Source organism: Beta vulgaris, chromosome 7 (assembly GCF_026745355.1).
Source record: "Beta vulgaris subsp. vulgaris cultivar EL10 chromosome 7, EL10.2, whole genome shotgun sequence".
NCBI classification, from domain to species: Eukaryota; Viridiplantae; Streptophyta; class Magnoliopsida; order Caryophyllales; family Amaranthaceae; genus Beta; species Beta vulgaris.
This window is the reverse complement of record NC_079208.1, coordinates 7,897,737-7,921,453: the sequence shown is the minus strand read 5'-3', so window position 1 is coordinate 7,921,453 and position 23,717 is coordinate 7,897,737. Positions and strand designations below refer to the sequence as shown.

Here is a 23,717-nt window from a genome sequence, read left to right as displayed (position 1 = left end):
GTTGGAGAGGGGAGACAATAAAAACTAACAGCGTTAGAGTTCTGTCATTAATAATGATATTTCGAGCCCAAACCCAAAATTCAGGGGTATATGAGAAATTCCTAAATATGAGAGGTAATTTGAGAATTACGTCAAACCTTAGAGGTACCCGAGGAGATTTCGCATATGTATAGATGATTTGTCATCTATCTAGTAAATTCCACCGATCCCATGTTGATCCACCACCAGTATCCATAGATCTAGTCGTAACAAACGAATATTTTATGAAATGCCATGTGTATGGGTATAACGGTGTATGTATTCTCGATTACATTAACAATATCGGAAGCCTACATTGATATCAGGTTTACCATCCCAAATAATCATAAATACTATAGACGCTCAATATCAATATGGTGTCGATCATGAGTTATGTTATAAGTAGTCTATTCACTATTAAGGGACAATACCATACCGACCTAATACAAGTCTGATCATTCATCTACTGGGAATAACTCGTGATATGGCCCATAGGTGCTAGGCGACTCATTTATTTTGTTTAACTTGATATGTCCTTATAAATACTCGACTAAGGATCAAGAATCAAGATAAGGGGATTTCTCTACTCTCTCCCAAATACCCTACTTTTTCTCTCATTTTTATTCTTCTTTAGGTACTAACTTGTGACTCAAAGGCTCGACTATGAGGACCCTATTCCATGCTTGGATTCCATCTATCTTACAAGCGGAGTGACATGTCAGGTATCCTTCTGTTCGATACCGGAACGCCGTGTTATTCAAGAGGAGTGATATATCCCGTGTATCTTAATAATATAGTTCCTGTGTTTTTTGTTAGTTGCAACAATTTTCATTTATAGGTGTTTTTATTTAGTTGCAACATTTTCTTTCTAGGTAAAGGTTTGGAGTAGTTTGAACATTTTATCCTCACTTTACCTACCCTACATGCAAAAAGAATGGACAATTTGATCAAAATCCCCCCCCCCCTCTTTTCTCAATATTTGTACTAGCCTTCATATGCACGCGATGCGTGCGTTAATTTCAAAATTTGTTATTCTATTAGATACTCCATTCGTACTTTATTTATGATTAAACTTAAATGTGAAAAATTCAACAGTTAGATGAATTTAAATATATTAATTCGCTAATGTAAAAAAAAAAAAAAGTTGTGAGTGATTGTTAACATTAATTTTTTGTGAGTGAATATTGAACAGAAAGAACAAAAATAATGAATTGGTTTAACTGGATTAAAGAGTATCAAAGGTAGTGAATGTTCAGACTTTTCATGTGCACGTTATGTATGCCATCTTTTTATATAAGGTATAAATATTTTGTCCATTTAATTTTTGATTGAAGTATTTGATGCATATTTTAAATGGCAAGTTGGAATGAGAATTTTTAAATGATTTGCTTTTGTAATTTTTTTCATTCCATTAATTAAATCATTAAGGGTATTTTAGTCACTTCAAAAAAGGACACCACACCTCCTCTCTTGGCTTATATAATAGAGATAAAAAAAATATTTATTGCAACTAAAAAAATAAAATCAGTATATAAATATATGTGAATTTTATGTTCATTTTGTTAGTTTAAACTTTAAAGTGTAGAGACTCTCTCTCTTGAGGTATGATAAAACTATATCAGATATAGGCAGCTTTGCCTATATCATGGGCAATTTTGTCATTTCAAATAATTTAGTAATATGGAATGCAAAAGCAAGGGAATGGGGTATTCCCCTCATTCCATAAGTTAGTTCAATCTCTCTCCTCAACCTACTCCTCAACCTCACTCCTCAACCTCAGTCATCATCCCACCCACGGAGACCCACCCACCGGAACCGGAAGGTTTGAAGCCGGCATTCGCCGGAAAGAGGCGTAACTGTGTTTTTTCGTGAATTGAAGGTATGTTTAATTACTTGAAAATTGTGTGGTTTAAATCATGAAATTTCTTGGATTTTTTAAATTTCGTGGGTTTAATTCATGAAAATTGCATGTTAAAGTTCTAAACATGTCTTAATTTCGTGTATTATAAGTAGCAAATTTCATGTTTTTTCCATTCGTGGGTTTGTTTTATGGTGGTGTTAGAGCAAATTGAGTGGGTTTTATGCTCTGAAATTTGATACGAGTTATTTGATGGTGATTTTTGTTCTGAAATTTGACTTTTTACTTCTTGAAATTGCTTATTTTCCGGTAATTTATATTACTTTGTATTATAGAACTTTTAGCAGTTCACCTAAAAACATTACAAAACGTTATAGAACTTCGTAAATTATTCTAAATTTCTAGGTCCTTGTGACTAATCTACATTCGTTCTGCACATGCCTTTGATAGTTGGAAGCAACATCTCATGAACCTATGACATGAGCTCATGAAGTATGTAGGAACAAAAGTTATAGAACTTTGCTGTTGAGTGTGTTGAGCGGTAAGTGTGAAATTTTTTAAAAAAATTATTTCAGGTGTTAGAGTGTGTTGAGCAGAGATATTAAGTCTTGTATGAAGTCCCTTAATAGTTTTTGGTAAAAAATTCTTGAGTGCCTCGTAACTGATTTAAGATGGGCAGTGCATCAGTTGTTTTAATAGTGCCAGGAATAAAGTTTTCGGTTGGTATGCTTAGTTGTTTTACTTTATGATGCGAAGCTTCTTCAAAGTGTTTGATTTAAGAAATTGTGGCATGGCATAGTCAATCTGAACATATTTCATAAATAAATCGATGGAGATGATACACCCAATAGCATATGTTATACTTCGATGGGTGTAAGTATATGGTTATTTGGTTATTGGGTCTTTACTTTTAAGTTTATGAGTTACATTTTAATTCTAACAATTTTTGTTCATAATTGTAGCCGATAGTTTAATGCAAGTCAGGGGTGGTGGAGGAAGATTTCACAGCGAAATGGATAGATAACAATGACATGTTCGTTGTATTTTGCGCGTCGGATTGCTTTCTTTTGTAACGATCTAATGCAAGTGTAATTTTAAGTACCTCACTTAGCATTCTAATGGTTGTATGGATAAAGTTAAGTACTTTGTATGATTATGGTTTATGAATATGTGAACTTATCATTTTGTATTTAAATGAAGCATCATATTGTGTTTATCATTTCCGCTATATTGTCAACAACATATCTAATGGTGTCAAAATTGCAACATATTTTGTTTCTCCATTGTTATGTACTGTCGAAATTGATATAATAATAGAGAGAAATAGTGTTATAATTGCAATGTAATGTGTTTCTACGTTGCCATATATTGTCAAATATGATAGATATGGTGTTAAAATTGCAACATATTTTGTTTCTCCATTGTTATGTACTGTCGAAATTGATATAATAATAGAGAGAAATAGTGTTATAATTGCAATGTATTGTGTTTCTGCGTTGCCATATATTGTCAAATATGATAGATATGGTGTTAAAATTGCATCATATTTTGTTTCTCCATTGTTATGTACTGTCGAAATTGATATAGTAATAGAGAGAAATAGTGTTATAATTGCAATGTATTGTGTTTCTGCGTTGCCATATATTGTCAAATATGATTGATAGGTGTTCATGTGAACATTTTCCACGCATGCCTTTTTTTTCTTAATAAACCACATCGTAAATTACTTACATATGTGACATAAATAGTGTTATTAGTAGTCAATCCCAGATTGAAAAATGAAATGCGTAAACTTTTTTATCATTAACGTTCATATAATTTGGTTTTGGGTAATTTATTGTTAAAAGGTTTATCTAGATATGATTTTATTGGATGATAAGTCAAATAAATTAAGATTATACACTAATAGATAGAAATGGTGTTTAATTGCAACGTATGTGTTATGCGTTGCATATATCGTCAAATATGATAGATATGGTGTTCTTGTTGTGAACTTCCACGCATGCCTTTTTTTTCTTAATAAATCACATCGTAAATTACTTATGTTTGTGACATTAAACTAGTATTATTAGTAGTCAATCCCTCATATTGAAAAATGAAATGCGTAAACTTTTTTTCCATTAACGTTCAATATAATATTGGTTTTGGGTAATTTATTGTTAAAAGGTTTATTAGTATATATATATGATAAGTCACAAAAATTAAGATTATACTAGTAATAGAAATGGTGTTATAATTGCAACGTATTGTGTTTTTGCGTTGCCATATATTGTCAAATATGATAGATATGGTGTTTTTGTGAACATTTTTCCACGCATGCCTTTTTTTTTTTTAATAAACCACATCGTAAATTATTTATGTTTGTGACATTAAACTAGTGTTATTAGTAGTCAATCCCTCATATTGAAAATGAGATGCGTAAACTTTTTTTCCATTAACGTTCAATATAATATTGGTTTTGGGTAATTTATTGTTAAAAGGTTTATTAGTATATATATATGATAAGTCACAAAAATTAAGATTATACTAATAGATAGAAATGGTGTTATAATTGCAACGTATTGTGTTTCTGCATTGCCATATATTGTCAAATATGATAGATATGGTGTTCTTGTGAACATTTTTCCACGCATGCCTTTTTTTTCTTAATAAACCACATCGTTTCTTATTTTGTGACATTAAACTAGTGTTATTAGTAGTCAATCCCTCATATTGAAAAATGAAATGCGTAAACTTTTTTTCCATTAACGTTCAATATAATATTGGTTTTGGGTTGTTGTTAAAGGTTTATTGTATATATATATATATATATATATATATATATATATATATATATATTATGATAAGTCACAAAAATTAAGATTATACACTAGTAGATAGAAATGGTGTTATAATTGCAACGTGTTGTGTTTCTGCGTTGCCATATATTGTCAAATATGATAGATATGGTGTTCTTGTGAACATTTTTCCACGCATGCCTTTTTTTTCTTAATAAACCACATCGTAAATTACTTATGTTTGTGACATTAAACTAGTGTTATTAGTAGTCAATCCCTCATATTGAAAAATGAAATGCGTAAACTTTTTTCCATTAACGTTCAATATAATATTGGTTTTGGGTAATTTATTGTTAAAAGGTTTATTAGTATATATATATGATAAGTCACAAAAATTAAGATTATACACTAGTAGATAGAAATGGTGTTATAATTACAACGTATTGTGTTTCTGCGTTGCCATATATTGTCAAATATGATAGATATGGTGTTCATGTGAACATTTTCCACGCATGCCTTTTTTCTTAATAAATCCCATCGTAAATTATTAGAGTCACATTAAAATAGTGTTATTAGTAGTCAATCATTCAGATGTGAAAAACGAACTAATATGCAACAACTTTTTTTCCATTAACGTTCAATGTAATATTCGTTTTGGTTAATTTATACATGTTATAAGGTTTATTTGTATATAAATGATTTTATTGGATGATAACTCACACAAATTAAGATTATACACTAGTATTGTTTTCTTAAAAATATGATGGTTTTGTTGTTTAAAAAAATAAAAACAATTTTTTTAATATAAATGTTTAGTAGCTTAATGTTATTATTATCAATTTATTAACTAATGAAAATAAAGACATGGTATTTGTTTATCAGTTAGGCTATATTCTGAACAACATATGTGATGGTCATGTCTTTTATGTACAATGCAGATACATATTGTGTTTCTACGCATGCTTTGTTCATCTTTGAATTATCTGATTTTTGTATTGCATTGTTCATCTCTGAATTATCTGATTTTTGATTCTTCTCCCAGCTCTCGACCTCCATGAAAGCCCAATTTTCTTCTCCAAATTTTCCACAATATCTTCAAAACAACTAAATTGACGAGGCCTTTTTTCCACAATTCAACAACATTTAATTTCCCACTTAATTTAGTTTTTATTTCTCTCCATAATAAAAATAAAGTTAACTGTAAGAATTTTGGAGTTTTGGAGAATGACTTTCTGTTTGGTCAGATCAATTGTAGGAGAGGAGAGAGAGGGGATGTCACTTTTTTCCATTCCTTTCCATTCCCCTTCTATTCCCTTTCTCACATTCAAAAAGTTGAATAATATATGTTTTCTGAATTTAATACATTATTTTTGTACTTCAACCTTTTCACAATATTACTTTTTCAATTTTATATTGGTGATATGGGAGAAGTTGCCTATATCTGATATAGTTTTATCATTCCTCCTCTCTCTTCCGCTATAAACCAACTCCCGAAGTCAAACTTCTCATGCAAAATTTACTGACGATATTCATGGAATGGAACCAGTACCACCAGGTCCACCACCATGGTATTTCATGTTTCTATATCTACGGACTACCGTTACAAACTGAAAAGTTTGTTTTCTTTTGCCCCACCAACACTATGCACATTCAATGTTTCTATATCTACGGACTACCGTCCCAAATTTCGCTATATCGGAATTGTAAGAAGGTTACATCAGGGCGTAGATTAGGGAAAAAAGCAATGCCGCAATGGGTATTGGGTAATGCATTCATGTAAAGATGGACCTGAATAATTAGTGGAATTCAACTTAGCATAGTTGATACTTTTTTTTTAGAATATTAAACGTCACCTCAAACTTATTAAAATCGCCCCAAAACACATTTGAAAGTACAAATTAATTATTAGGCAGGCTCGGGTTTGTCCCGGATAAGAAAAAATTTTCATTTATTATTATTGTACTTTAAATGATAACACTAAATACAACTTGGGTCTAGTGGTTACAACTTTAATATATGAACTTGAAGTCACGGGAACAAAACCTATGCAATGCAATTTATAATTTTTATTAGTGAAAGTATTGGGTCAGACCGTCTGACCAATACTTACTGTCAGAACCAATACTTACTGTCAGACGGGCTGAGCCCAATACTCAAATGGCCTTAGTAAGAGAATGCTGACTTCGCCGCCCTTCTTTCCCTTTACCCCTCCCTCCTTCTCACTCAACCACCATTAACTCCGTCGCATCCCACAAACACCATTTACGCACCCATATTGAGGACTGAGGAGAGAGAAAATGTCGCCGGAAAAACCTACCTCAGTTACACCACTACCTACGGAGGTGGCAGTAACACAGTAAGATGATTATGAATTTTTTTTGTCATGCTCTACGCAAATTTCCCAACCCCTATTCTTAACCTCTTACTGGCACTCTCACGCACATATTGCCAAAAAAATTGCAGAACCAAGTAGGCAGGTTAGCCTTACAAATGATGATTCCTGACTATAGCTAATATCACATCCATTGAAGGCATTACTGTACACCGCATATTTCTCGTCGCTAATATCACATCCATTGTTCTTAATTAATACTGTACAAAATTAAGAGTAATGTTAGGGTATGTACTGCTTATGTACTACTAACAATGATTCGGGCTTTGTTGTTCTACACCTCATAAACATCAGAGACGAGAAATAAAGCAAGGTTAGTTGGTTTTTGTATTGTTTCAGTTAGTTTTTGTATTCTTTCAGTTCGTTTTTATTTCTTTCAGTTGGTTTTTTATTCTTTCAGTTAGTTCTTTATTTCTTTCAGTTAGTTCTTTATTTCTTTCAGTTGGTGTTTTATATGTTTCAGTTGGTGTTTAAAAATACTTGAAACCAACTGAAAAAAAAAAGACTAACTGAAAAAAAATGAAGACTACCTGAAAAAAAAATGAAGACTACCTGAAAAAAATGAAAACTACCTGAAAAAAAATGAAGACTACTTGAAAAAAAATGAAGACTACCTGAAAAAAAATGACCTAAGTTACTTTCAGTTAGACCTAAGTTACTTTCAGTTAGACCTAATTTACTTTCATTTAGAGGTAACTTACTTTCATTTAGACTAACTGAAAAAAATGAAGACTAATTGAAAAAAAATGAAGACTACCTGAAAAAAAATGAAAATTACCTGAAACTCAAGTGAAGTGGTCCGACGGGCTGATTGTGTCGGACAAGTCCGACACAATACGAACTCTTTTTTTTATTATACATGAATTACATAAACTAAAACTCTCTAGGGGGAGCGCCACGTGGCACAGTCCTTGTTTAAGAACGCCTTTCAGTATATTTATGTATAGACTATACTCATACCTTTGTTTTTACTTCAGCCATGCCATTTTACTACACTTAAGTCGCTCACCACCAACCCTACCACTAACCTCACCATATCGCCGATTGTATACGCAATGTTATCTGGTAGAGAGGTGAAATTGTTTATTGGGGGCGGTGATTAAGGAACGCCTGGCCTATATAATCCAACCATGGCAGGAACGTCTGGCCTGGAGCCCTGGACGTTCCAGCCATGGAGAAAACGTATTGGGCAGATGTTTTCTCCATGGCTGGAGCGTTCAGACCAAAAGATTTATTTTTAAATTTACCTCATTTGTTTTTGGACGATGATAAACCACTCTTAGGGGTCGTTTGGTTCAAGATATGGAATGGAAAGGGAATGGAAACAAATAAAGAAGGGAAATGGTAATAAAAATGATTACATTTGTTGGGTGTTTGGTTCAAGCCATGGAATGGAAGTGAAATGGTAACCATTACCACCAACTAATGGATTTTGTTACTTTTTTTTTGACGGGACTAATGGATTTTGTTACTTGAGAGGGAGGGGAGGTAACAAATTGGGGGAGTCCATTACCACCAAGTAATGGTAATGAATTGGTAAGGAGTTGAACCAAACATGAAGAAAAGGTATCAATAATTGATTCCGTTTCTTGTACCCTAGAAATAGTGAACCAAACCAGCTCTTAGTATATTAATTAGTAACTCAAGATACAATAATGCCTTATATGTAAACCGGCTATACTGTTATCATTATGTGTGGTCATATAACGCTTTGTTTTTCTTTTATTGATTATTTTAGTTGACTCTTGATTGTTTATTATTTATGTACAAAACAAATGACGGGATTTATAACATGCATCTTACTTATATTAGGGAATTTTAGAGAAATTGCTAGTTTTCACAAAATTTGAGATATATCATACTTGGATGTTGTTTTAAAGTGTTTTTTTAAAAATACTTTTCAATGATACAAAAATTGTAATTTTTTGAAATATTAGTTGCTTATAATCACATGACTTTTCGACACTTATATGATTTACAATCCGGCTTGCGAGGACCCGGTTCACACTAAAAATAGTGTGGACCAGGCCCAGACACGTGACCCGTTATATCACTTTAACATACACTATATCATTTTAACATACACTATATCATTATAACATACACTATATCACTTTAACATACACTATATCACTTTAACATACACTATATCATTGTAACATACACTATATCATTTTAACACACACTATATCACTTTAACACACCCTATATCACTTTAACATATACTATATCACTTTAACATACACTATATCATTGTAACACACACTATATCATTTTAACACACACTATATCACTTTAACATACATTATATCACTTTAACATACACTATATCATTATAACATACACTATATCACTTTAACATACACTATATCACTGTAACATACATTATATCATTTTAATATACACTATATCATTTTAACATACACTATATCATTTTAATATACACTATATCATTTTAATATACACTATATCATTTTAACATACACTATATCATATCAATATACACTATCATAAACTCACGTGATATGGATCGGGTGCATACTAATTAGTGTGCACCGGGTTCATATTAGTTTTTTTTAATGATTTATCCTCTTTTTAATGAAAAGTTGTGGTTACATGTAATATTTATACTTCCACGTGAACTCTTATCTTTCCAATATAGGTACTATAGATATGTAAAACGAATGATAAATTCCTAAATTTTCGTGCAAAAGAAGAAACAAAAACTATAAATTGAGACAAACGAAATATCTACTTAAGGGGGAATTCCAGTTCGAAAAGGAATTCCTAACGCACTCGAAATTGACTTGGCTTTGCCAAAAAACCTCATCTATGTAATCCTGATTCGCGAGCGTTCCTCCGCCTGTAACAGGATTGCTAGTTGGCCCCTTTTAGCAATATCCCTTCAAGCATGAGTAGTAGGACCTAGTCCGAGGGATTCCGATGGAAGCTGCAACTGTCAAACCAGATTCTTCAACAAAGACTTAATGAAAGTACTCAACTAGAGAGGCCTGTCAATCAGAGCCTAGCCTTGATTTTTTTTTTTTTTTTTTAATTATTAATTGTACAAGTTAAATCTTAGTAATAAGAGGTTACAATTTCAAACCTTGATCGCTTATAATTTTTTGACCATAATACGCCACATGTATACCTTTTGCTTATGTAGCTGCTTATGTCAAAGCACTAAAGGTTTAAGGTTCACATGTCATGTCACAGAATTCATCAATAATTTAACCGTCACAAGTCACCCTTAGCAGACAACCTTCATTATACCCTCAAAATATACAAACTAATCAACCTGTCATGCAAAAATCAGCCATGGCTTTGAGAAACAACCAAAATCTACATTTTGTGATGCTTCCATTAATGGCACCAGGCCACATGATCCCAATGATAGACATGGCTAAGCTGATAGCAAAACATGGTATAACAATTACCATTATCACAACCCCAGTGAATGCCACCCGTTTCAAATCAACTATAGACCGTGCTACCAAACAGGGCCTTAATATAAGAGTATCTCAGCTTAAATTCCCTTGGCAAGAGTCTGGATTACCTGAAGGATGTGAAAATGTAGACTTACTTCCTTCACTAAGTTATGCAATACAATTCATTGAAGCTGCTACAAAGCTACAAGAACCTGTGGAAAATTTGCTGTCAGAGTTACAACCCAAGCCAAGTTGCTTAATCTCTGACTTGGGATTCACTTGGACTACTGAAGTTGCTAGGAAATTCAACATTCCAAGGATAGTTTTTCATGGAACTTGTTGTTTTTCTCTCCTAAGTTTGCACAATCTCATCACCCAAAGCGTGGTTGGAGCTGTAAACTCGGACACTGAATCGTTTGTGGTGCCGGGTTTGCCTGATAGAATTGAGCTCACAAGAACTCAGGTGCCTAATGCAGTACACCAAGCAGGCAAATCATTGAGAGTGGAAATGAGAGAAGCGGAGAGAAACGCGTTTGGTGTGGTAGTGAATTCTTTCGATGAGCTCGAATCAGAGTATTTGAAGAGGTATAAGGAGGCAAAAGGGAAGGATACAGTATGGTGTGTTGGCCCTGTTTCACTCTGCAATCAGGATGAATTGGATAAAGGAGAAAGAGGCAACAAAGCTGCACTTACTGTTAACCAATGCATAAAATGGCTTGATTTACATGAGCCTAAATCAGTAATTTATGCTTGTCTTGGAAGTCTATGTAACGTTGTGCCATCACTTTTTATGGAGCTTGCTCTAGGGTTGGAAGCATCGAAGAAGCCTTTTGTTTTAGCTTTGAGAGAGGAGCAAAACTTAGAAGAGGTGGAAAGGTTGATAGAAGAAGATGGTATCAGGAAAAGGATTAAAGACAGAGGTTTACTTATACTGGGTTGGGCACCACAGGTGCTTATACTGTCTCATTCATCAGTCGGTGGATTCTTGACGCATTGTGGTTGGAATTCTACTCTTGAAGGGATATCTAATGGTTTGCCTCTGGTTACATGCCCTCTGTTTTCAGAGCAATTTTTAAATGAAAAATTTGTGGTGCAAGTATTGAGGATTGGTATCAGTGTCAGAGTTGAAAACCCAACGATGAAACCAGGTGAAGAGATAAGAGGGATTGTTTTAAAGAAAGAGCATGTCAAATGTGCGGTTAACTTGGTGATGGATGACGGAAAAGGAGGAAAAGAGATGAGAGAAAGAGCTGAGTCGCTAGCAGAAAGGGCAAAAGAAGCAGTCGAAGAGGGCGGATCTTCTGACAGAAGTTTAAAGGCCATGATTCAAGAAGTCATCCAACAGATAGAGAAAGGAAGAGCAGAAGTTAGTTGAGGATCACAATACGTCGAAGTTGTGTTGATTTAGAGTTCTACTGTTTGTCCTGTATATCAACCTGTTTAATTTTGTTTGATTCCTATATCTCAACCTGTTTAATTTTGTTTGATACCTATATGTCAAATGTTACATGCACGACTCTTATATATTCTTAACCTTGCTGTTCATTTTGCTAAGGTGTACAGAAGGCAACAACACAAATAGCCTGCATCTGAATGGATGTGTGGAATGAGAAATGTACTAAAACTGACATGAAATTAGAACTGTGCAAATTCTGTAAGCTTCCATCACTAGGAGTCTGGGTATAGGTCCATATGACTATGATTATGGTCGTCATGGTAACAGAGGCGTGGGAAGGGCCCAGATTTAAAGGAATTGAGCTGCCATTACGCGCTCCAGTATTTTTTACCACGAGTTGATTGTTTCTCTTTAGTCTTCACATGCCTATTCATGGTGGCTACTATACCTTCAGCAAAATCCCACTTTCATCCATGGTGGCTAATATACCTTCAACCAAATCCCACTTCAAGGCTCTATGAGGAGTTACTATTACCTATCTGCCACTCTCTGTCCAACAATCATGACATATAATTACGGACAACCAAGTAAATGTCATGCATGCACTTGCACATATTGAACCTAGTTTAAAAAGTTAGATCAAAGAAGAATGTAGATATGCCAGTAAAGAAGTTTCATTGCTTTTGCTCATCACTACTTGTACACAATAGAGTTTATAAAACAGGGTGCAGTCACCACAAATTACAAAAAAGATCACAATGTACGAAGTTTTCTCTTTGTGTGATGGACTACCTGTATACTATGCGCTAGATATACAAAAAACCAACTATTTGCACATGCATATTACAAAGTTATCTTGCCACTGGTCACTTCAGGCCCACAGATACCTCTAGCAGACGTGTCGCCAGTTGTACATTGGAGCCTGGAGGTGAACATAACCAGTCTGCCGATCACTACATTTACTGCTTCTGCACGACCATGCAGTGACCTACTAATAACATAGTTCACCTGTAAAGAAAAAGTGTAAAACATGATCAAGTTCTGAATCAGATAGATTCATATAGGAAACAGGTTGACAATAAGTTCTTTCAAAATACGCTACGTCCCTCTGTTACAGATGTTACAGACTGTCTGCATACTCTGCAATCGAGAAAACAGTTCTAGGAACAAATTGTACAAGCACCGAAAGGTTGAAGATCAATGAATGAGACACCCTGGCAGTCAGCAATACCAAGCAACAATAAGAGAGGACATGAAGCAAAAATCGTACTGCAAAGAAACAGAGAATTGTACGGTGTACCAGTACAAAGAAAAAAAAGTTCCCAAGATTTTCCTTGAAATTAGCGTACAAGGGTAGATGAAACTAATACAACTGGTTCAACAAAATCTCCTGATATTTGTTTGTGATACTCTGACTTTATATTCAATTGAACACAGCAAGCAACATTTACATCCCATAATCTCTGCCTATAACCAAAAACTGTACACATGGTCTTTTTACAAAATTACATGCTTGAGTACACCTTTCTCAGTGGTTAGTACGAGATCACTTCCTGTACATTCTGCCGACTATAGGACGGAACAACTTGTCTGAGCAATTTGTTCTAGCTGGCCAGGTAGACAATAGTTTCACCAACAAAAGAAGTTCAATAATTCCTCATGTGAGCAGCTATGAAACATAGCTTATATTCCAAGACACAAAGTCCAAATCTTGCAAGCTCATTCCGATGTTTAGATATTACAACATTCTCAAGGGCATTGTCAGTTCAACTCTGCTTGGTCAAGGCGAGCTGATGTCCAAGAATGTGAATAGCTAGACTTCAGTAAGATTCCCAATGACAAAGAGCATGCCGCTCGGACAAGTGCATCAGTTGAATGACTCAATTTGCTGACCAGCATGCCAAATACCTGCACAATTTCCCAACTGGGTAACTTAGGATGCTTTCAAAATCATGCAGCAAAGGTTTTCACAGATATATTTCCGAGAAGATGCGTGAACTGGATGTGTGGACAAGGTATTATAGCCACAAAATGCAGTCGTTACTACGTAAGATTTCGAACTTAATATTACCTTAAGAGCAAGGTAAATTTGATAGTCAAATCATAGATAAGCAATCCCAAATTACTAATACTAAAAGAATCGGAATAATTGAGGATTTGTAGAGAATCTTGGTTCCCAGCCTTAGGTGAGAAAAAACCTGTGAGTAGTACAGAGCCAATATGCGTTGATCATCTGTTTGTGAGAGCATTCTACTGCAGAAGTACATGGCATTCGCCTGAATAATTGGCCAAGGAGCATCAAATGCCTGCATTATTCAGCAGTTAGCATTAGAGATCATTGTACAGAAGCTCTTACCAAGCAAAAAAGTGATCAACAAAACTTTCTGCACACAGAAAATCTGAGAGCAGATCTGTGACTGATGAAAATCGAAATATCAGCACAAAAGCATGAGAATTAACTGGCCTACTTGGCAAACTCCCTCAGACATGGCTATATAAGATGCATCATGCCACAACCAACTGAGGTCTGCCTCCTTTGCTCGCTCTCTCACACACATACACACACACACACAACACACCACACACAACACACACACACACACACACACACACACACAACACACACACACACAACACAACACACCGGAATCAAGATTTTGAATGTTGTATAGATGATGAATTTAAACATTGGCAATATATATTAAAGATCAAGTAGTGAATACTACTAAGAACATACGATCAAACAAAAGAAACCGGGAGCAGTCTTGCTTATGTGAAATTGTTAATAATACAATCAATTCATCATTAATAATTGAAAGTGCAGAGAAGCTAACTCCTTAAAAACACGACATAGTTAAAAGTAGGTATGAGACTATTGCCGAGCAAGATAGCACCTGAATAGCTGTAGCCATGTAACTTCCAATCCTAGAAGCCAAATGTTGAGTGAAATGCCTTGTCAAGTTCCTTACAAAATCTTCATAGTCACTTCTGAAAAATCAGAAGAAACATTTGGAGTGAAACATAGCAAAAGGGTCATCGACAACTAAAGCTATTGGAAACACAATCATACCGATGATCAGAAAGAAAATAATGGGTAGTAAGAAGTGGTGAAGTTCCTTGCACGTCCACAAATGAGGCTATTTGCTTGAGTGTTTTCTGCCAAATGAACAAAAATGTGTTATCTTCTTCCAAAGAGTATGTTGTAGCCCTGTAGGCTGTAGATAGCATACACATAAACACATATTCCTATATGCCCCCCACAGCAAAAGAGGGGAAGGGGGTGTTTTGGGGGAGAGGACCAGACATAAAGGAGGAGCAGGTTGAGTAGAAACAAGGTCAGTCATAATATACCCTGCAAGCCTCACGAATGCGGATATCATCATCATGAAGATGCAAAACCAGACGCGGTAGTACAGCATGCACCTGGGACAAATGACCAACATCAGAATTTAAAGAATAAAGCTATGCTAGCTTAGTACCTTCATTCAGTGAGCAGAATGTAAATGAAAGTAAAAAGCTGGACCAGGAATAAAGCACCTGCTCTAAGAAGGCGTCATGCTGTGCGCCATCTGCAAAGTTGCTCAGTGCTCCAAAAGCTGCAATAGATGTAGCTCTGATCTTTGTATTCATGCTAACCTATTCCAGGGTATTGATATGTGTGAGTAGGTGGTACTCAAGAGATACTATGGGGCTATGGATTATTAATGTTTGGATTATGTTGGGCAAACCAGCACAAACCAGGGGAGGGGGTGTCAAGAATATTTTTCATAGCAAATGCAGTAGGTCAAGGGAGAAATCTTATGCCTTTTTGTTGTTGCTTTATTTAGGGGGCATGCAGAGAACAAACAATTTTGTACCATGCTCTAATTTCCTGAACTCGTAGATAAGAGGGCAAAAGAATCAAGTGAGGATAAAAATTTGAAAACAGGAAGTAGAAGTCCATTTCCTAAATAACCATGCCCAAGGAGTTAAAATATCTTGTTCTATTTCCTTCAGGATCTTTTCTGAAGACTACTTCTGCTGTAATTACTAATTAGTGCTTTCGTTCTTTATCTATCAATTAAAATTTCCTTTTCTTTAGAAAAAGTAGGCATAACTCCTAAATTTTGTGCCCTTAAGAATATCTAGAGATGGTACAAAAACGTTGTCTAGAAAAGGGATTAAGCTTCATGACAATTTGCCAAAGTTCACATTCACACGGCCATATAGACAAAACAAAGAAGCACGAAGGGAGAAACTCACTTGAAGATTGCGAACTCGTACAGCAAGGTTAAGAAGAACTGGTTCTACTGATTCACCGGGTGATGAGTCAAGTACCTATAGTATTTATATACACAAACAATTATCAGGGTGGAGCCAGATCACATGTGAACTCATGGAAGCTACATGAAAAGAATTCATGGAATTACCATAATTAGACTCGACGCAGCGGTTTGTTGCACCGATTCATCTGAATCCTCAAGTAAAGCTAGTATCACGCCAAGCACTTGAGCTGCATACTGATGTATATGAATAGAAGGTATCTGCATAATTAAGTTGAGATACTTTTGAGACCCCCGGAAGTGAAGAAAAACAGTGACAAACAAGAAAAGGCATATCTAAGGCATATCTACTACCTACACGGCTACACGCAGTATTTATATCAAATTCTGGCGACAGGTGGATCAATACGTCAAACATTTTACTAAAATCAACAAAGGATTACATGCAATGATGCAACAGACTAAGGAACTCTGCTGGTTGCATCCAACCATCCGATTACATATGCATCAATAGCATAGTAAAGAGAATAAGTAACCTAAATAGCCAGTAATATACGCAGAATTCAGCCAGATCACTTTGGTATGTTCAAAGTCGGGTTCAAATTAAGCCTACTTTGCGATTTGCATTTGGTTGGTTTCAGTTTAATTGTTGTTCGAAATTAATCTGATTGACTTATCGGTTTTTAACTTTTCAATTATGCGTCAATTCAGTTCAATTTATTGATAAAGGTTGTGATATTTCGATGGGATTGGGTATGGGTTCATCAATGTCAAAGATTGGGTCAATATCAGATCAGGTCAATGTTGGATCTGATTGGCATCAGGTTGTGTCAAAATCTAGATCGTCAGGTTTTTCTGGGTTCAATATGAACTGGGTTTGCGCTATTTCAGGTTAGTACTAATGCTGTATAACATTCAAGGCTTAGTTGTCATAGTATAATATAGTTATATAGAAAGGTAACTTAGACAAAACTATAAAATTTCGGTTCATGTTGTGCTCGATTTATTCCAGCTTCAAGTCTAGATGTGATTATTGTCTTTTAGTGAAACTCGGGTTTGGTGCCAGTAATCGGTTCTGGGATTGTTTGGCTAGGTACAAACAGCAATGCCATTCCAAAATAAGTTCCAATAAGATATTATTTCTTACCTGAACAAGTCCTCTAAGACAAAGCCGTCTAACAGAAGCCAAGTCATCGGACACATGGCGGCACAATGCTTCTACCATCTGCTCTAACAAGCAATCGTATCCGTCACTGCAGCATTAGAGAAAAAAATTCATTAATGAGCATCAATGAAGAGCACATACAGCATGCACTTCCTGAGATTAGGAGTGGGGAAAGATCAAACATAAACTTGTTGCATCAGATATATAATATCATGCCAATGCTCAACCACAGCTTTGCATTAATAAAATCCTTTCACCTCATGTATAATCAATATTTGGCAGCTATTACAAGTGTCAGTGAATCGGTGTAGCATATATTTAGTATAAAGAATTGACAACTCTATAACTGAAACGAGCTCAATGCTGAGATAGGAAATTCTTTCTGGGTATCAGGGATAGTCCTTCCTTAGAATAAGCTCTATTATCTGATAAAAGTTTGTATTTTCCCCCCACAATTGAAGTCAGATGAGAATTATCTAAGTTATGTGGGAATTCCCAAATCTGTATCATTATTATAATGTTAGAAATCGAAGTATGGGATGCTAATTCAGAATACAAGAAACAATGAGATCAGAACACCACAAATTTAAGTCAAGATCCATTCCCAACTATATATGAATAGAATGTCACGTATTCTTCTTTTTACTAACATCATCTATATTAATATATTAAAAGGCGTGCCTAAGTCAGAAACGTTGCCACATGGCGCTCTCCTTAAGGGAGTTTTACATCATGTAATCCACAACAATAAAAAAATTAACAAACTCGCTCGCGGTCGCAGTCGCGGGAACGGTCGCGTTGTCGCGGGAACGGCTTGTAACGGCAAAATAGAACGTTTCGCGGCCGATGCGGCATGAATTTTTTTAAAAAATTCACATTAATATGTTTTAACCTTATTTGCATTTTTTTAGTTTATGAAGCATTATTACAACATAATATAATCAAATAATAGAATATCATGTTTCCTCAACTATATAATTAAATCATATAAAAAAATTGGCCAATGTTTGAAAAGAACGGATGTAACGGGGATAAAATCGTTCTAACGCGGCGAGTCCGCGTTACGGAACGGACAACGCGGCGAGAAGTATGTCAATTTTATTATGGCGTTCCGTAACGGGATTTCGCGGAACGGCAAATCCAAAATCCGTTACAGAACTGCCGTTTTGTAACGGAACGGGAGAGTTTTAATTCCCTGAATTTTACACTTGATCAACATTAAAGACCAATAACATAATCTTTATTTTTGATAAAAGAAGCAATAATATTGTAGGGAATTTGTGAATAAGTCTCTAAAGTTTCATACTTGAAGTCGCGGGCTGGATCCTTTATATTGACAATGTTTGAATTTCTTTTTTCTAATTGTATGAGGATTAAGAGCTATTGAAAGAGGGAGACTGCCACATGGTGGATATTACTCTATTGCCAACAATTTTTTCATAATAATGTATATTTCTATCTTTTCCGTTTGGGTCAGAAGAGTCCTCCGAATACCCGAGTCTTGACTAATGATCCGTTTTCATTTTTTGTCGAGTATAAACAGAGAAGAGAGGATAGGTTCATTACATTCAAATAAAGGATATGTAAGTTTTCCATAAATAATTGAGACAAATAGATGATATTACAGTACAGTAGTGTTTTCTGGCTAATACATTATTCTAAATGTCAGAGACAAGCAAGACAGAAAAATTATATATTAATATACCTTCCAAAATAAATTCCCGATTACAAATAAAAAGAGAAGGATGTTAATGCAGGCATACCTATAGCGAACAAACTCAGACAAAGCAGCAGCTGCAGCCTCCCTTTGAAAATTTTGGTGTTCATCTAGGGACTTGCTTAGAATTAAACAGATCGCAGGAACCTGTGGCAGTTGGGCAGAAAATATAAATTTACAGTTGCAAAATGACCCCACTAGGGTAATAAGTTAGTAGCATGGTAGCACTACAAGGATCGTAATACCATGCTTCACACCCACTGATTTTATCTCAGGGGATTAGTTAACTATTAGGGTCTAACTAGAGCTAATTAAGATTTAATTAGCATTAATTAGGTTAATTAGGGATTATTTGGGTTAATTATGTTGATTTGGGCTTAATGACTAACGGAGTTGACGACCTTTAGGCTATGTTCAGTTCACCTTATTTTTGCTTATTTCAGATCTAATCAAATCAGATCAGATCAGAAAAAATAAGTTCAGATCAGATCAGTTCAGATCATGCTTATATTTAAAAATCATTATTACTATTAAAAATCTTTCATTACATATTAGTAAAAATTATAATAATTAAATATTAATAAAGTACTCATTGAGACGAATCAAACAAGACCCCACATGACTATTTTTTCTTATATATTGAGAAAAATCTAAAAGATAAGATCTTGTAAATCAGATCAGATCAGTTCAGATCAGAAAAAATAAGTTCAGATCAAATAAGTTCAGATCAGAAAATTTCAGGTGAACTAAACATAGCCTTAGTCATTAAGGGATTTTGATGAATATTAAAAACCTCAGGGGTACCTTGTGCATTTTTCAAATTAAGAGGACACCCACTAAATTTAAGCAAAACTCAGGGGTACCGGATGAAAAATCTGAACAGTTATATATGACTGAAAGCTTTTTATTTTAGGCAAATATATGACTGAAAGTATATTTGTCCTGATATATGATACTTTACAATAATTAGGTAAAAATGGAAAAGGAAGAACTTCGACCTCAGTAATGATAGCACAAATTAAGTAAATAGCGAGTAACTCAAGAGTCAGGAGTAACAAATTATTCTTTACTTTGTCACAGATAGAAAACTTTTTTATGTTTTAAAACAGCAAGAACCAGTAAACTGGTGTTGTAATTGTACTCTAGATGGTAGATATTGAGAAGTTAGGATCTGACGCATTCTGAACATCTGATAAAATCAATATTTGCACCTTTTAGTTCAAATTGCAGCTAAAAGATCCACTCAATTCCAAGGCTGCGGTTCAATATCTTTGTTCAAGACTTAAAATCTTGAATCGGATAAAAGATTGGAGTTTTAGGTCGGCACAATTCTAGACGGGTCTGGGTAAAAGAGAGGGCAAAAAAGAGGAAAGAGACAAAAAATGCTCCTCAGTACTCAGGCTTCTTTCACAAAGCTGCTTTGCCAGGAACCACCATCCAGATATAAAGGAAATTCAAAGCCACTCAAAGATGACTTCACAAGAAATGATGAAAAAGTTTCATGTATTACAACTGTTACATTCCTTTAGACTGACATGTTGGAGAAAAGATGCAGAGCAGAAAATATATCTAGTGCCCAGTCTGTCATATTACCTCCTTTGGTCTCTTTATAGACACACAACCCGCTATATCTCCAATAAGATTCACCCACTTCTCAATTTGACTCTGCTCCCCGTCTCTTGCCAAAATCTTATAAAAAGCAATACAGTTATTTATCAAGCTGCAGCTTCCACAAATTGAAAATGTAAAGTTCTCAAGAAAAAAAGACCACCAATGAGAATTTAAATCCACAAACCTTTCCCATTTCAAGATCTCCCACGCACTCACAGAATGCTTGAAATGCAATTAACAGAGCTCTGCAAAATTGTTTAGAGGGGAACTAAGCAAGATGGCTTGCCAGCACAAGAACTTTAATTCTAATGCAGAACTAACCGTAGAGGTTCAGGTTGACCCGAACTAGCTAGACCATGACAGCTACCAAGTTGCAGAGTAAGTGCTGCAAGGACAGAAGCATAACTTTGTTGAACAGCCTTCTTTCCAACTTTTCCACCACCCCTGCAACAATATTCTATTGCTATTATAGTCACTATAATATATTACACCACATAGACAATAATTGATTTGTTAAGCTACATATAGACCTGAAGAAGGCTGTGAGAGCAAATATAGACGCCTGCAATATTTCATTCTCACAGAATTTGTTAACACCATGACTTGAACCATCTCCTTTTTCGGCTATATTTCTATTCACAGGAGTGTGGGTAGGGACTGATATCACATGCTCTAAGAACAAAATTGAAAGTACACTGTGCTGAGAAAAAGCCTGCAATATTCAAACTAGAGAAATTACAAACCTTTGAATAGGATAACAAAATATAGATTCTAGCAACCTATTAAATAATATACACATGTCATTGAACCTGCTTAAAAGAATGAGCTTATCAGCAACCACTTGTCAGAAACATAATATCCTGAATTTCATCATCAGCTAAAATAGAATAACAAACACAAGTAGTGGCCACAACCTACCTACTCTTCCATGTTCAAGCCCTCTTCTTCTACCTCCAACAAGTATCGGATACAGACGAAAAATTGGGGTCTCTCTTCAATTTTAGATGTCCTCTTAAATATTCAATTTTAGAATTAAATTTTAAATATTATGAAAATTAAAAATATAAAAATAAACCTGGGGATCTGATCTTCCGGGACACCAAAATCTCTAAAGTGGATCCACCACTACAATGGTGCCACCTCCCTTCTGTCCTACAAGCCTCACTTCTCCCCTGCCATCCCCAAACCTTATTTCCGCAATATAGGCCATTCCATACTCTCACAACCCCCTTCCAGTTCCATAGTCAGGGTTCGCCCCCTTCCAGTTCCATAGTCAGGGTTCGCCGACTAACAGTGACATGGGTTTAGACCGTCATGAGACAGGTTAGTTTTACCCTACTGATGATAGTGTCACAATGCTAATTCAACCTAGTACGAGAGGGACCGTTGATTCGCACAATTGGTAATCGCGCTTGGTTGAAAAGCCAGTGGCACGAAGCTACCATGCGTTGGATTATGACTGAATGCCTCTAAGTCAGAATCCGGGCCACAAGCGATGCATGCGCCTGATGACCGCCTGCCTTTTCCCATCCTCATATGTTAATAATTGCCTTTGTCAAACCACATAACATAGTTCTATCATTCTATGTACTCTCTCTTCAGTCCTCCACAAGCAGCATAGACAAGAACAACATTGAAGCACCTATGAGTGTTCCCATAGCAAAGGGAGCTATAAACCCTCACTGCCACTGACAAGTTCTCACTTATTCTGAATTCAGCATAGAATTGTGCATCGAAGGGAACATGCTGAATAAAGGAGAAAAGACAGCAGCAAATCAGCAATCATAGACACACCATACACGCACAAATACACATATACACACACACATCCACACACACTCTGTGTGCATGTGTGAAAGAGAGGAGCACAAGTGAAGTATCCTTGAAGTCATTCGACCTATGGTTGCAGCAGCCGGCAGCAAAACCATGGCCATCACTGGAAATGGTGTAGGGTTCCATAAGCAGCATAAAACACCCACATAATACCAGCGTAAAACATAGAATATGTCCAAAGCAGGGGAGTGGGACATATCCCTTCGTGCGGCCAACCTTTAGCAAAGAAATCCTATGGCCCTCCGGAAGGTGGCATAGGTGAAGGTTGAAAGTAAAGTCAGCAGATATTATAGTGAGCTTATAAACTTAGACCTCTATTTCACATGAATAGCTAGAGTGGCTCATTGAAAGGAGCAGATGCCCCCATTTGATATTAGATTAATGTAGAAGTATTCCAACCAGTGTCTCAACTCTCAAGGGTTTCCTAACTCCTCTTTGCACCAGTATAAGTTAGGTCTTAACATTTTCAGAAGAACTGTGTATTTTATAAAGAGAAAAAGAAGATGTAACCAATATGGATAAGGAAAAAGAATCCATATCATGCACCGAAACTTAATGCTGCCAATAGTTTTAAAAAGAAAAAAAAAAATTGCCATATTGACAAATTATGGATAGTGTTAAAAGTCTTTGATGCAAAGTCCACCAGCGAAAAAGGATGTAAATAGGAAAGCAAAGAGCTGCAACTAAACCTGCATAATATTACCAACTAAATTGCAGGATCCAAACATCATACATAAAGAAGACAATTTGTAGGTGGCATACATATCATTGAGACTAATGCAAGCTTATGTACAAAGCACAAATACAGAATCAAAGAAAATCATCAGCATACATTGGGTGATATGGTTCTTTCCTTGTTCTTTGATGGAAAGCTCTTGTAAAAGACAACTCATATCTGATGCAAATTCATCCTTTGACATCCAAAGAATCACTCCAACCAAATCATATACCCATTTACACTTGTTTTGTTTATGGTTAGAGGCAAGATATAACATACTAAAGGAAAATCAAGGTGATGCACAAGCACATCATTGCATAATCAAATGAGCACCCTTATGGACTCACACAGAATGCATCTTGCATTGGCCAGCCACCACGTAGTCTAGATATGTCTTTTGTAACAATATCCCTTCCAGCTGTAGCCAAGACTTCATCGAAAACAATTTCTGAACTAGTATTTTCGGCTAGAGCACATATCTATGTACGATTAAGGAATTGCATCTCAAAATATTAGATGTCACATTTTCATATGACTATGCG

The 23,717-nt window shown here is 35.3% G+C and overlaps 2 protein-coding genes across 5 annotated transcripts in view; one reads left to right on the top strand and one right to left on the bottom strand.

Moving 5' to 3' along the window:
- Nucleotides 1–9,785: 9,785 nt before the first annotated feature.
- LOC104898578 (UDP-glycosyltransferase 73C2) lies at nucleotides 9,786–12,006 on the top strand. The gene has a single exon (XM_010685671.4). The coding sequence runs from the start codon at nucleotides 10,349–10,351 to the stop codon at nucleotides 11,846–11,848; it is 1,500 nt and encodes a 499-aa protein (XP_010683973.2). The 5' UTR covers nucleotides 9,786–10,348; the 3' UTR covers nucleotides 11,849–12,006.
- Nucleotides 12,007–13,172: 1,166 nt separating this feature from the next.
- LOC104898576 (protein SHOOT GRAVITROPISM 6) overlaps nucleotides 13,173–23,717 on the bottom strand; it is a 48,924-nt gene continuing 38,379 nt past the window's right edge. For 3 of the 4 annotated variants that reach the window (XM_010685669.4, XM_010685670.4, XM_048647937.2), the window contains 15 exons: nucleotides 23,523–23,654; nucleotides 21,155–21,336; nucleotides 20,946–21,068; nucleotides 20,809–20,869; nucleotides 20,607–20,702; nucleotides 19,060–19,160; nucleotides 17,279–17,384; nucleotides 16,279–16,392; nucleotides 16,112–16,186; nucleotides 15,407–15,505; nucleotides 15,221–15,292; nucleotides 14,940–15,025; nucleotides 14,764–14,857; nucleotides 14,068–14,175; nucleotides 13,173–13,777 (listed from right to left, as the gene is read on the bottom strand). In XM_010685669.4, coding sequence (XP_010683971.2) covers nucleotides 13,631–13,777; nucleotides 14,068–14,175; nucleotides 14,764–14,857; nucleotides 14,940–15,025; nucleotides 15,221–15,292; nucleotides 15,407–15,505; nucleotides 16,112–16,186; nucleotides 16,279–16,392; nucleotides 17,279–17,384; nucleotides 19,060–19,160; nucleotides 20,607–20,702; nucleotides 20,809–20,869; nucleotides 20,946–21,068; nucleotides 21,155–21,336; nucleotides 23,523–23,654 — 1,596 coding nt within the window. In that variant the 3' untranslated portion in view covers nucleotides 13,173–13,630. The remainder of the gene's footprint in view (nucleotides 13,778–14,067; nucleotides 14,176–14,763; nucleotides 14,858–14,939; nucleotides 15,026–15,220; nucleotides 15,293–15,406; nucleotides 15,506–16,111; nucleotides 16,187–16,278; nucleotides 16,393–17,278; nucleotides 17,385–19,059; nucleotides 19,161–20,606; nucleotides 20,703–20,808; nucleotides 20,870–20,945; nucleotides 21,069–21,154; nucleotides 21,337–23,522; nucleotides 23,655–23,717) is intronic. The other variant, XM_048647936.2, reaches the window with a different exon arrangement.